Source organism: Dermacentor andersoni, chromosome 11 (genome assembly GCF_023375885.2).
Source record: "Dermacentor andersoni chromosome 11, qqDerAnde1_hic_scaffold, whole genome shotgun sequence".
Lineage (NCBI taxonomy): Eukaryota > Metazoa > Arthropoda > Arachnida > Ixodida > Ixodidae > Dermacentor > Dermacentor andersoni.
In genome coordinates, this window is record NC_092824.1 from 94,220,666 (window position 1) to 94,234,855 (window position 14,190).

Below are 14,190 nucleotides of genomic sequence, written 5' to 3' on the forward strand. Positions count from 1 at the left end.
CTTACTGGAAAGTAGACGACCAGTACAACATTGCGTCTGCTCGACTGATAGCGAAGCTCCTTGTGACGGCAGCGTTATCGTGACATGGTGAAATTTGCGAGAAAGGTACTTGAAGCAGGTAACCTAGCGGCCGGTGACAGTGGTCGTTGTAGTTTTCGAAGCACTTCTGTTGTAGCAAAAACAATACATGACGAAAGCGCAGTGGTCACTTCCCTGCGTGAATCAGCATATAATTTACACATACCATTACACGTAATTAAAGCTGGGTTTTGCTACGTTATACTAGCGTACACGCGCGTAGCCAGGATTTGTTTCGAATTGGGGGGTGGAGGTGGCTAAGGTGGCATTAATATTCTCTAAGTTTCCCATGCTTGGTGCATAATAACACAACTATTACCTTGAGCCGGCCCGTGGTCTGGCTGAAGGCGTGTACCACCCTGTACTTGTTTGGGGGCGGGCGTTCGAAGGAGGACACCGGCCAGAAAAAAATTCGGGGAGAGGGGGCGATGAAGCCCGCATAGTTGAGAAAATGCATGACTATGGAAGAGGGTAAATTGTAATCGTCCGTAGCTCTCTTAATATGAGGCGTTTCACAAATTGTGGTGCGAATGATTGACTTTAGCTGTACCCTACGCGTCTACAAAATTTGTCCGAACCGTTTCAGGGGCCCTTTAAGCCCTTCCCATACGTGGGCCGATCCTGAAGATAGTGCAGTGCCGGGCTGACCCGTGGTGGAGGTGCAGTTCGGCTTCGCTGGTCATCCTTCTTCACAGAGTGGAAGGCCACTGAGATTCTTGTTTGTTCTTTATTTTTTTTTTCGCGGGCATCTGCAGTAAGCGGTAAAAAAAAAAATAATACTTAATAGATCGAAAGTTCGAAACTGTTTAATCGGACGTTTTGCAAGCCGCCCTGCAACTTTCAAATTAAATTTTTTACGCAACTTTATTGCTTCAGAAGGTGGTTAATTAATCTTGACTTATTATGCAATTAAGGATAATACAAAAAATAGCGTGACTTACTCCATACAATAGTCGCCAGCATGCATTTGGTGGCGTCGTCTTAGAGTGTATGGGCATATTTTTATGACGACTCTACGACGACGCCACCAAATGCATGTAGCTTACTATGGTATGGAATAAGTCACACTATTGATTTGTATTATCTTTAATTGCGTCACTAGTCAAGATTAATTAACCAGCTTCTGAAGCAAAGTTAGCTGGGACACCCTGTATATATACAGAACTGTATATATATATATATATATATATATATATATATATATATATATATATATATATATATATATATATATATATATATAGAGGTAGACAGACTACTTGCATAGTGGCACGCAGCTGCAGGGTTAGCATGCATATTTTAAGCTTAAATTAAGATTATATGCAATGCGATATGCGAGGCCCGCTATCATCGAAGCACGAAACGAAAGCGAGGAAAGGATTCACAGAGGCTGAAGCCGTGTTTTGAAACGATTTGCTTAATTTTATTTATTTATCGTATCATCCGTCGCTGCCAGTGGCGAACGAAGATAGCGATAACGGCGGTGTCCTATCCAATGACGAGAGGGTGAAAAGAATTGAAAATTAAATGAATCGTTACATATAACGCGGCCCCACGTCACCGAAGTTGCACAAGCTATCGCTTCGCACTCTAGGTGACACTGCAAACTGTTTAACTATCTTCGGTTGTGCGAATGGTAATTTTTGAGACCGAATCAAATAGTGCCACAAGTGAATCAAATATTTTTTTCGAATAATGAGCAGCGCCATTTTAACAATTGATGTAAAACAGTATTCACATCATAATACTCATAGGCTTAGTTTTCTCTCATGCGCATTATCAGACGTTGTTTATCAAAATGCACCAATGGAGCAACTAGAAACAATTAAGCAGGCTGCTCACATATGCAGGACTTTTCGAATAGTGCGAATGATCCCTGTAACGTAGCCTTTTGCACTACGTAAGTTCTCGAGTTTTATGCGCATGTTATGCCCGCAGGAATGAAAATGGTCGTACGGTTGCTCCATTGTTATCTTTGATTGCGCACAATTGACATTTTAAAATATTCGAAAACTATTTGAAAAATATTCGTATTTGCGAATAGTGCCTATTCGATTCGAAGACCGAATCAAATAGGGCACTGTCCGAATCGTTATTCGAAAATTTCGAACAATCGCACACTCCTACTGATTATTTTCTTTTCATTAATTTTCGCGCACAATGTTGAGTGCGCAATATGGTGTCGAGTAGTAAAACGACTAGCAGTGAGTAGCCGCGTAAAAACGCTTTAATTATAATTGCAGTGTACCATTATGGAATTATAGCCATTCACGTCCCGCGGTATCCATGTTCTGCTTTGCTGATGAAACGGATACCAGTCGGTTCGGAGCTAGTTCGGTCTAATTTTAGAAACTTTCCTTCTTTCCTGGGAAATTTATCTGCAGAGGGCAACGAGGTCGGCCTACATTTCGCTGCTTAATGCACGTTTTTTTTATGTCGCTAACGATTGCAGCGCTAAACTGTATGCAGCGGTCATATTCTGTCGATAGTTCTGTTCTGCACCCAACTGGTGTTACTAACTGTTCCTAGATCTTTTTGAGAACCGGCGTGCAACGTGCTCCATACGTGTTGTCGCCGCTGTCACAATTTGCGTCGGCGACCGCCGACTCACCGGTAGGATTTTACATTCAGCCCTACCTTTAAAAGTTAATTAGCGATGGCTCCCAAGAGGAACAATATGGTGCCCAACGGCCACTTCCACAAGGACTGGCAGCGCTACGTGAAGACGTGGTTCAACCAGCCGATGCGCAAGAAGCGCCGTCACGCACACCGCGTGAAACGCGCCCGGGCCATCGCGCCGAGACCCGTCAAGGGTTCCCTGCGACCCGTCGTCAGGTGTCCGGGTTTCAAGTACAACACGAAACAGCGCCTGGGCAAAGGTTTCTCCCTGGATGAACTGAAGGCCGCGGGCATCGCCAAGAGGGTCGCCAAGACCATCGGCATCTCCGTGGACTACAGGCGCCGCAACAAAAGCGTCGAAAGCCTGCAGCAGAACGTTCAGCGTCTCAAGGAGTATCGCTCCAAGCTGATCCTGTTCCCGCGCAAGGCTTCGAAGCCAGGCAAGGGTGATGCGTCGGCGGAGGAACAGAAGCTCGCGACCCAGCTGCGCGGTGTCATCATGCCGCTGAAGAAGAGCGCCCACCGTGAAAAGCCTCGGGTCCCCACTGAAGAAGAGAAGAAGTACAGCGCCTACGTACATCTGCGGCAAGCGAAGGCCAAAGCACGTCTCTGGGGCAAGCGGGCGAAGAAGGCTCGCGAGGCAGCAGAGACCATGGAGGCTCAGGCACCTAAGAAGGCCTAGCGTGAGCTTTGTGTGAATACATTAAATGCCAAGGGAAAAACAAACCATTGGTGGTCTTCTTTATGGTTTACTGAGTTGGCCGCAGGATATTGCAGTTCTGCACATTGTGTTGCCTTGTCTTTCGCGTCGCAGTAGATTTATTTCTGATCGCAACTTGGAGCTGCTCATTTTAGTTGAAATCTTCCCACGTGGATAGAAGTGGTTGGTAAAATAGTCGCATTTCTTATGGTGAGATTATTCAACAAGCCTTTTGAAAGATACCTGCCATGCTGGTTGAGTAATGGGGGTCGTTGCAATAAGTTTGACTTCAGTGCACTATAACTGAAGCACGTTAATGGCAGCAGCACCATTTAATACCTTATTTGTATCCAAGAAAGTTGTGGCCAGGCATACAGGGCCGCAAGAGCCATAACTTCCTATACCGGAGTGGCTTGCGCGCCCAACCTGGGATTCATTATTGCACTAAAACGTGCAGATTAAGTGACAGGGATGTAGTGATGATTGGATATGCCTGCTGAAGGCTGCCGCAAATGCTGTGGCCATTGAGGTAGGTTCAGCGTCTTGCATTTCTCAAGGGAACATTCTGGTAATAGTCACTCGAAGCTGTTGCTACAGTGCAACAACATTCAATAGCCCTGAGGAACCGTATCTCTCCATTCTGGCAAGAAGCTGCTCAAGGCAATTTAGTGCGGTGCTTCAGATGCAGTGCACTTGCTATTGTATGGCGGCTAGGAGCATGGAGTTGGATGGTGGCAGGCTGAACTGAAGGTGTAAGAGACTGCTGGGACGCAAATTGCTGCAGGGTGTCAGTCTTGACTTGTGCGTGGAAGAGGCGCTGGCTTTTTTGCCCTGCTGTGACTGTAGCACTTGCAGGCGGCATGACTCCGTCAGCTGAAAAGGTGAGCTTAGAGGGTCGTGGATGTTAGCTCATGACTAATAGCTTGGAATTGTGCGAGGCCATCGTTGCATGGCAAAAGCTGGTAGTGCAGTGTGTTGCAGACGAACCAAAGACAATCCTAATGGGCTTGTGTCCATGTTAATACAATTTACCAAGATGGACACATACAGGGGCCTGAATATTTGGCTGCGCATGTTCAAAAAAAGATTTTGCGCTCACCGCTAGTGCTCTTGCTCAAAATTTGTGGAACAATCTCATTTTGGCGTCGAATTCATTTAGTATAACACTTGGCACAATTGCCTGTGTTTTAAAACAAAAATGAGAAACTGTTATTGTCTATGGGTAAAATGGCGTCTGAAAAGCCGGGCCTGGCACAGACTTTTGTCGCCCTCTGCCATCATCTGCAGAAAGCAGAATTTCGGGGAGGGCTGCCGCGTGTTGCCCGCTCCTGGAACAGGCCACTGCTTTCCCTGAAACCCAGCTTTCTGCAGATGACGAAAGGTGGCGACACAAGTTTATGCTTGCGCTGTCGTGGTAGCAGCTCGCATCCTCCATGATATAGGTAAATTCTCACTTTTTTCTTAGAAACCAGGCAATTAACTGTGCCAAGTGTTATGCTAAATGAAGTCGACACCAAAATGCCACTGTTCTGAAATATTTGAGCAAGTACAGCACAGCGGTAAGCGAAAAACCTTTTTTCAACACACGCAGCCAAATATTCACGACCCTGTGTATTGCAGAATGTTATGATGAAGGCTTTCCAGAACAGTCGATGGTAAAGTCACATAAAGGGAGAAAATCACCATGGTTTTTAAGTGTACTTCACAGGCTGGGGTCTTGCAAACCTTTTCTCTGAGAAGGCAATGATGTGAAGATGACTTAACATGACTGAAACAGGAGCCCAGTTATGTAACGGAAGGCGTTGTGGCACCATTGGGAATACATTCTCAAAGAATGCTTTTAATGTTCTCCATTCAACGCAGTGTTCCACCACATCAACCTAACATACTTCTTTATGCACCAAGCACAGCCGGACATGTCTTCAACAAATTGTTTACTAAATACTTGCATAACTATCGCTTCAATAAATTGCACACATTCATAAGGTCAGGTATCCATTCACACATGACCGGAGCTTGTCGATGTCCACCCCAATGTTGCTACCCTGTGTTTTGCCATTGTCAGGGTTCTTCATAAGTTCTTGCACATAGCTGTCGGGCAGCTTGTGTTCAATTGCTCCAGCCACGATGACGGCTTTGTAGAGAAGCGAGGGTATATCTTCCTTCCCGGGCCTTGAGGTATGATAGAAGTATGTTCGGCAGACCACTTTATCCCCTGATGGCAGCTTCACTGTCACATCGGCGGCTTCATACTCTCTCTCCTGCCTGCATTCAAAGATAAAATAGGCAAAAGACATGTAAGTATGCACAGTCTAAGCGAAAAAGTAGTGCTATAACTTTCTACGAACTTTTATGTATCCACCTCAGACTACACAAGGACGTGATAGGTGCTTTAGTTTTTAATATCGGCTGGCATGTTACCAACGTAAAAAAGATGTTTACTTATTTATTTATTTTGAACACCCTCAGGGCTGAATAATTACGTTTATATGTACTTTCATGTGCTTAACTTTTGGAAGCAGGTTGCATAACCACCATTTGATGACCGATGCTCTTTGTCCCACACTAGTTTTCCTTCCCTGCCATCAATCCTTTTCTTGCATCCACGTTCCTTGCCATCGTATTACAGGATCAAACTGTTTGCCAGGTGCTGTGGTTCTTTTACGTGAAGAGGAGGTAATACGTGGCTGGTCACACGCACTAGTTAGAAAATTTGCCACACGCAGGATTAAGAATGGTGGTGCGGCTGCCCGTGCAGGATGTATACATGTCAATTTACATGGTGTTAGGATATAGTGAGGTTGCTACATTTTGAACCTTTTAGGCAATACAAAAAAAGGTGCTGCAGTGTTTCCGTAGACTCACCGGTCAAGATTCTGTATGTCTCCCTTCGGAAGTGTCCATAAAACGCCATGCGTGGTGCGTTCGGCATTCTTTTTCAGTATGGCTGCAGCACCTTGCCAGCTCTTAAAGTAGTCCACAAAACCAACATAGTAGCCCTGCACACAGTGACATTCACCATTTAAATTTTGCAGGATATATAAGCATAATATTTGGTCTCCCATGTAAAAATGCTCAACTGAACTTTGCTGACCAGCGACTAAACTGACAGTTGGGCTAATCGGTGATGATGCGTGATTGAAACAGTACTGTAACTATGCAAAATCAGAGATACTAGGTGCAAGCTAACTGCTGCTGACCTGACTAATTCCCACTTAAACCAATTGCAAACTATAGTGCAGGAGCAAAGAACTACTGTCTGGGAAACGATTCCATAAATCGGTTCATCTAGTCACCTATTTTCACCTAACTGTAGAAATATATTTGTGACGGAGCGTGACATACTATCCAATTTTTAGACCATGAACTCCACGAGTTCTAGGAGGGTTGAACGGCAGCCACTCTGAGACTGCAATTGTCATCGAGTTGTTTACAAAGTTATGGAGGGAGTTCATGTTGCAGCAATTGTATTTCACTGACTATGCAGGATCTCAGTGAAACTTACTGACAGCACTTAATAATGATAGGGATCATACATGTGCAACAGACCTGATGTAACTTGAAGCTAGTTTATCACTTACTGTAATTAAAAGTTAATTCTAGCAGAGCCCATCTCACAATGACTGTCAACATTAATGCGATTAGCATTCAAGCGATGTAGCGATACACTGCATTTCTGAAGACGCCTTTATTTACAAGTTTTAGTGGACGAAGTAGGCTAAGAATGCTAATCACACGAATGTGCTTAACTGCCACAGCGCCTCCACTGATCACCTTCACACGACACAAAGAAAGCTTCCCTAAACGTGGCCTCTCAACCGCAGCCGGTTTTGTCCCTCTGGCACTGTTGAATTGGGATTTAGCGTACCTGACTTAATATGAACTACAGCACGATTAGATAGGAGTCTATTTCAGGCATAAAATGTTTATACAAATGCCAGCTGCTGTATATTTGCTCCAGTACGGGTGGCAAGAGCTCAGTCAAGCTGTGACAAAGCAGCGTTTTCTCTTGCCACCTATTTTCATTGTATTGTGTACATGAAAGACGGAAATTAACAGATTGATTGAGCTAGAAGAGTGGGTGTTCTACCTGCGTAGTGCGCTTGCAGCAAGTTGATAGAGGTTAGAAAATAAAGAAAGATACTGACACAAAGTGGGGAAAGTAGGCAAAGAATGCTATCACACAAAAAAAAAAAATAGGATTGACTGTACTGTCATGCGAGAATGTATGTGGTGTTAGCATTGCAAGACTTTATTGAACTCAATTGTTCCTCATTTCTCTTTCGACATGGGTAGCTAGCCACAACTGACAAGTCAATTCCGCGGAATCTCGCAATTAAGGTTGAAGAAGTTTCGTGAAAGGGAAAGATTGCCGACCACCCGAACGTAGCACGAATCTATACAAGGCAAATGCGTACGGTTTTCCCAGACAGAAAGCTTCGCAGTTGAGGAAAAATTTGTCCTGTAATAATGATGATGAAATATGGTGAATAGGACAGCGAAAAAGAATAAATGCGTATATACAAACACGTAAAACAGTGAGTCCAGTCCCCTTTCCCATTCAAACATCTTCACTTGGGTTTAAAAGAAAGCGCGCCTACTTGCGTTTACCGCTTTCCCCAGATTAGATACTATATGGGTGTCACATGGCGCACTTTCGATCGCGATCCAGTCCTATCGGGATCGAATTTCTCGGTTGCGATGGGCTACTTTGTGGAGTTAAATTTGCGGGAGGGATCGAGCCAATCGCGGTCGAGAATTTCGATCCTGATCGGGCTTGACCGCGATCGAAAGTGGCCGTGTGACACATTTGAATCTGCAGATAGGGATAACGCTATAACTCGAGCATGATTACAACTGATTATTAGCAGGCGATCATATATACGGTACATGCGCCGCGTTCAGAGCATTTAAAGCTTGCGTACATAAGTGATGTCTAGCCGAGTGTCATGACGAACAATCGACGTGCGCACCCTGCCTATGGGGGCACTCACCTCGAGTACTGCAGTGTCGAAAAACTTCGCCGTCGGGTTGCAGATGTGCATGCGATGCGACCACATGTTACTGCCGTAGGCGAAATACAAAATATCATCGGGGCTACGGGTCTTCCCTGCCGACGAAGTCATGCTAGCATGGGTCACGCTGTGTGCAGGCGTCTGCGATACAGCCATAGATACAGCCACGGGAAGACCGTCGTACTTAATGACCCTGCCAACGGTACCACAGAACACCGGGTAAACAATGTAGATTCCGCAGCTGACAGTGAGCAGACAGGCAACAGAGAAACGGATGACGCATGACAAGTAAAAAAAAAGACGGTTTTTATTCTGTGTCGCTTGCCCACGCGCTGTGCAGGGTTCTGCATATTTGGCTTAACGTGTCCTAAAAAAAGAATTTGCGCTTACCGCTGCACTGTTCTTGCTAAAATTTTGCGGAAGGCTCGCATTTTGGTGTCTACATCGTTCACTCTAACACTTTCCACAGTTAATCATAGAATAAAGATGGTTAAGTTGCCACTTTGATGCGAACTGCTGTCGACGGCGCAAGCATTAACTCGTCGCCGCCTGCTGGCAGTTACAGAAAGCAGCTGGTCATGTTGTCCGCTCCTGGAACACTCTATGCTTCAGTCCACAAAGCTTTTGATAGTGAGAAACCAATGCATTGGAGAAACTGTGCCTCCGGCCATACAGTTTCATACCCTTCCCATCTATGCCCTTCCTTACGCAGTCCTCTCTGAAACACTGCTTTCTGTAGCTGCCGACAGGTGGCGTCACAAGTTTTTCTTACGCTGTGGCGACAGCAGCTCGCATTTCGCGGCAAACGCTACCATTGAAAGAACTTGGGAACGCCGGTCTGCTTCGCCCACGGCTATTGGTGTACCATGGCTTCGCCCGTTTCACCCCTGAATACGCACGAAAGCCACTGGCTGCACATCCACTGATGATACACTCGTATCCGAGCAACTACGTACACACCTGCTGTGGCACCCGGTACTGGACTATTGTCGCGCGCTGAAGATAGATCACCTTGGACAAATAACATGCGTAGCCATGAGCAGACGTCTCGCGTACCCTTGCGGTAGGAAGCAGTCGGACCGGTTTGGGCAAACAACGGTTCATTTTCTTTTCCCAGTTTTATTTCTCCTTGTTGCAACTTGACTGATGAACAAAGAACTGACTCAGGGAAGCGTGATGACGCTACAAAAAGGAAAACACGAAAAGAAGAAAACAAGTGAAAAATGCAATTTTCCTCTCGTTTTCGAGGCAAGGACGACGGCGCAGTGGACCGCGTTCCGTCGTCTGCTGCGCAACAGAACGTAGAGCATATATACGTAGTCCCACCACTTCAGACAACTTTCACCTCAAAAATTGTAACAAAAGTAAGCACTTGCATTGAGTATTACAAATTGTCATGCCATCTGTGAGACAAATAATAAACTAATATTTGTTTTAAAGTAATGTTTGTTGAAAGTAATTAATTTATCTTTTGCTCGTAGATGGGTCTATGTAATCTAGTATTTTAAGAAGTGTTCTGCAGTTTGGGATGTAATGGTGAAGGCCCAGGTTTACGACTCAGTTTATTTACACCACCTGCGAGCGAAGAGGAGAGTGAAATAACGACATGCGACGAGAGCCGGCGTACCCGTCGTGCACAGCGCGGTGGCTGTGCTAGTGGCTGCTTCTCAAGTCAGCTGGTTGTCTGCAAGGCTTAATCTCGGCAGCGCCATATATCTAGTCCGGATAACAGCGTGCCGAATGTGTGAGTTTCGGCGCCCTGCGCCTAATCTCTCTCTTCTTTTTCCTCTCGCGTCTTTAGGAAAGCGTGTTCTCCTGCGCGTGCCAGTTTTAAAGAGCCACGAGCGTTCTTTCGCAGTGCGCGGTTTCTTTTTGCTCTTGCTCCTCGGGCTCGCTCGCGCAAGATAGCGGGTCCGTTGCTTCAGTTTAGCTTCGTGCATCGGCGCGAATCTGACATTGTTTGCACGAGCTCGTATGTGCTCCGGTACTTCGTCGTCGAGTGTGACGTCTGCCGAGAGAATCCCGACGTGACGGCTTCTTCAGTTACGGTTAATGCTGCTGCTGCTTTGTGTGTTTTACTTTCGCGAACGTTCGGGCATTGTCGAAAGGTCGCGGAATCACGCAAAGCTTTCACCTTCGTCTGACGGCGCACCTGCGGGAAGCCCTGACATTTTCCCCGGCCGAAATCGGCTGCCCTGCCTAGTCTACGTAGTTCATCTTTTGATGTAACGTTGCAATGAATCACCGACCGCTATAAACGTGCCGATTTCTGTCCAGCGTGGACGGAGCTGTCACTCGATCCTGTCGACTGTCAGTGAACGTCAAACTGCACTTTCGCAAACTCTGGTAGCAATGATAATTCAAATTTAAGTACCGGGCTTTAAATCGGCAAGTTTTTGTCTATCGGTGACGAGCCAGCGCACATCGTAAATGCGTTCTGGTCGTATCATATCATCGGATATCTTTTGTCATTTGCCTGGACAAGATGATTTGATTCTGAAGCTCTTATCACTTAATGCGTGGCTACATCGTGCGGAAGAGGCTCAGCTGAAAAGAGTGTGATAGAGAGAGAAAAGAAAAGGAAAATCTGTAACTGTTTTGTTTTTATTTTATTTTTTCTCGTCATAGCTCAACCTGTGTTAACATGCGCGAACATGATACAAAGCATGACTTCTGACAGTATTCGACAAACCTTTAAATGACGGCAACCGCCAGCGGAATGGCATCGATGTATTTAATTTCTCTTAATAAAAAAAATTCTCTTCATGTGAATATGTCATTGTTTTCTGACATTTCTTTAGGCGCGGAGCACCTTGAAAGGTCCGGCGCGTGTTGAGTACGTTTGAAGTGGCATTTCTCGTGAATTAACTAAGCAAATACGTTGCGTTCCCTTTTTTGATGTTCTTGTTTTAATCCTGTACTAAGCTTGTTGACGACGCGAATAGCGCGTCGACAGAGGCGTGGAGAAATGGATTGATTGGTTCGGCACGTTCGATCTGCTCTCGTGTGTGTAGTTATAAGCCGTTTCCAATGCTGGACAGTGTTGACGACTAGATGTTACTTCCTACAATTTTCTTCTTACGATTGATTTCGTAGGTGTGCTTTCGGCTGTTAGTTTTCAGTAGCTTTAGCGAAGTGCTCTCCGAAGACCACGGGTTCCAATATATCGTAACCCAATGCATCGTACGAAATGTGGTGTGAATGAGTGCATGAAGAGGTCATGATTATCCCGGCGACGGTACGCTAAAGTGAACGAGGTAATTTTTTTTTTCGCGAACACGTTACTAGCGGCGACGTGTACGCACTGATAAGCAAACTACATAAATAGTTATAAGCTAACTAATTAGTCATTGTTATTAGTAGAAATGCGGGCCACGTATTGTTGCGGCAGTGAAGCCAGCTCCTGTCCAAGGCATGCTTCGTTTACCGGGAATAATTGGACCAACTTCCGCATCACGTACGATACGAAACACCGGTCATTTAGCTGCTCATATCAGGGCGGATGTATACCTTGTGCTCTATTTCTTCCTGTTCTTTCTTTTCTTTTAATTCGAACAAATTTTGTCGCGTAATTCGTCCTGTTCAGGTGGATTATATACGTGAAAAAGTGGCCATCACTTTTGAGACAGTTGGCGCAATTTTTTCAGACAGCTAGCTAATAAGGAAGAAAGAAAAAAAAAAGATCGCTTATTAACTTTCCAGTTATGAACATTATGCGCACGTGTTTATATTGCGTAATTGAAGTCGAACAGTACAGGGAAGTCTTGTTCACTTAGGCTTTTTTTTTCTTTTTTTTTTTTTTTAGTGGGCTACGAAATGCAATGGCATTCATTTAACAGTTTGCCAAAAGCCAGAAGTGTGTGATATGGTGTCAGGGTCATGACCGCTCGATATGAGCGCGTGTTTCAATTCAGCGGCCGCCGCGTCAGGGTTTCTGGCCAAACGAGGTCATGCGCCGAAAAAAAAGAAAGTTCCGTCTCTGCAATTTCACCATGTAGAAGAAAGTGCTAATGATGTGCCGCCACTGAGGGCACGCGGGATCAAATCCTGTCCGCGGCGGCTGCATTTCGACGGAGGCGAAATCCAAAAACGCCCGTGTGTCGTTCATTGGGTGCACGTTAAAGAACCCCAGGTGGTCAAAATTAATCCAGAGCCCCTCCTCCTCCTCCTCTTCCTCCTCGCAACTACGGCGTGCCTCATAATCATATCGTGGTTGTGACACAAAAAATAACCAGCATATTTTTCTTTTTGTACGTGTTCCCGAACAAAACCAAAATCGTCTTCTTTCTGCAAAGATTTTACAACGTTCGCTTAAGCGTATCTCCGTGGCCCAAGTTTTGTAACGGATTATTTTCGTCCTTATCATTGGCTCTGTCCGACGTGCACGATAAGGAAATAATATACGATCGAGTGATAATAATCGTTAACGGAATTACGGTCTCGGAAGAGCTCATTTTCATCGTCCAGCGATCTTCATCCTATCCCTGCAAATTTCCATGTAATCGCACCATCTAATCCTCCGCCGTTGTCGACTCAAGTTTCCTTTCCCTTGGCACCTGTTCTTGTGCCGTAGTAAACATTCACTCGGTTATCTGCTCACAGCATTACGCGATCTGCCCGTCTCACCAATTCTACCCCTTAATCTCAACTGTAGAGTATTAGCCACACCCATTTGGTATCTTATCTATACCATTATCCTTCTCCATCTTAACGAACGTCACACCTGTCACTCGCCTTATATACAGGCCTTCATGAAAGTTATCTCTCCCAATTTTTCTGTACCATCATTCAATAACGATGCAGCCGTGAAAGGTAAGGTAAAAGCGAGACTGTGTTCACTAGGAGCTAAGGATCTTTCGCGAACGTGGCAGCGAACTATCGTGTGCTTCCTTTTCTTTTTTCTTTTTGTCTTCTTAATTCGGTCCAAAAGCGCTGACAAAAAAAAAAAAAAAAAAAAAAAAAACGAGGCTCGCTATACACGTCTTCCGTGACGGTCGTCGAAAAAAATTTATTGCGTGCGGGTCGGCTTGAAACACGTGGGTACACGCTTCGTTTGCGCGCTCGGTTTCCCGCCCCTTCCTTTATTAATATTTTTATTTTTAAGAATATTTTCCTCGTGCGCGGCTGTGAAAACACCGCTTCCATATACGCTTTCTCAAAGCCCTCGTTCGTCATACGGCAGCTGCGGGCGCGCCTTTCCAAGGACACACATACGGAACGTGAAGTGATCCGTAAATTGGCGCTACACAATAACTGAATGGACTTCCTTTCGCGCCTCAGTACGGCACATTATCTCCTCTGTAACCGCACTTATCATATGCGGGTGCAACTGGGTACCGACTTCCGCCGTCCTTTGGCTAAGGGGTAACTGACACATGCTTTTCGAAGTTGTAGAAAGTTTTTAGGTAGAGTTTCTCTAACTTCGAAAAGTACGAGTTGGTACTCCTTGGCCAAATATTACACGCTTCTCGCTCGTTAAAAGAAAAAAAAATGCATAGCAAGTACGTATGTCAGGAAACACTTGTAAGATATTTTAATTTGACACGTTGGGCTCTTGAAATGCCGGATCTGACGTCATCGACATGAACGTGACGTAGCGCCACAGAGAGAAATTTGCTGCCGTCTTGTAGCAATAAGGCCGGATATTGGTGGTGTCGATTACAAAATAATAATAATAGTAAAAGAAAGACAGTCACTTTGCATAATGAGGGTGAAGACGAAATCCTGCGTGCCCAAGAGACATTCATTAAATTGACATTCTCCTTCGAATGCGTTGTT

The 14,190-nt window shown here is 45.2% G+C and overlaps 3 protein-coding genes across 5 annotated transcripts in view; 2 read left to right on the forward strand and 1 right to left on the reverse strand.

The window, feature by feature from the left end:
• The first annotated feature begins 2,603 nt into the window (after window positions 1-2,603).
• Window positions 2,604-3,423, forward strand: LOC126539081 (large ribosomal subunit protein eL13-like). Its single transcript, XM_050185796.3, has one exon. It carries the CDS (start codon window positions 2,735-2,737, stop codon window positions 3,377-3,379), a length of 645 nt encoding a protein of 214 aa, XP_050041753.1. The 5' UTR covers window positions 2,604-2,734; the 3' UTR covers window positions 3,380-3,423.
• Window positions 3,424-5,314: 1,891 nt separating this feature from the next.
• Window positions 5,315-9,531, reverse strand: LOC126539082 (gamma-glutamylcyclotransferase-like). 2 transcript variants are annotated; one of them, XM_055075309.2, is made up of 4 exons: window positions 8,803-9,117; window positions 8,392-8,605; window positions 6,263-6,396; window positions 5,315-5,662 (listed from the first exon to the last, which is right to left on the reverse strand). In XM_055075309.2, the coding sequence occupies exons 1-4, from the start codon at window positions 8,841-8,843 to the stop codon at window positions 5,377-5,379; spliced, it is 675 nt and encodes a 224-aa protein (XP_054931284.2). In that variant the 5' UTR covers window positions 8,844-9,117; the 3' UTR covers window positions 5,315-5,376. The 2 variants fall into 2 exon arrangements, with proteins under 2 accessions (XP_054931284.2, XP_072141697.1); XM_072285596.1 differs by lacking the exons at window positions 8,392-8,605; window positions 8,803-9,117 and adding an exon at window positions 9,373-9,531.
• Window positions 9,532-10,058: 527 nt separating this feature from the next.
• LOC126539079 (phospholipid-transporting ATPase ABCA1-like) overlaps window positions 10,059-14,190 on the forward strand; it is an 88,610-nt gene continuing 84,478 nt past the window's right edge. For both annotated transcript variants that reach the window (XM_072285667.1, XM_072285668.1), the window contains exon 1: window positions 10,059-10,156. The gene's annotated coding sequence lies outside the window, so the exon portion shown is untranslated. The remainder of the gene's footprint in view (window positions 10,157-14,190) is intronic.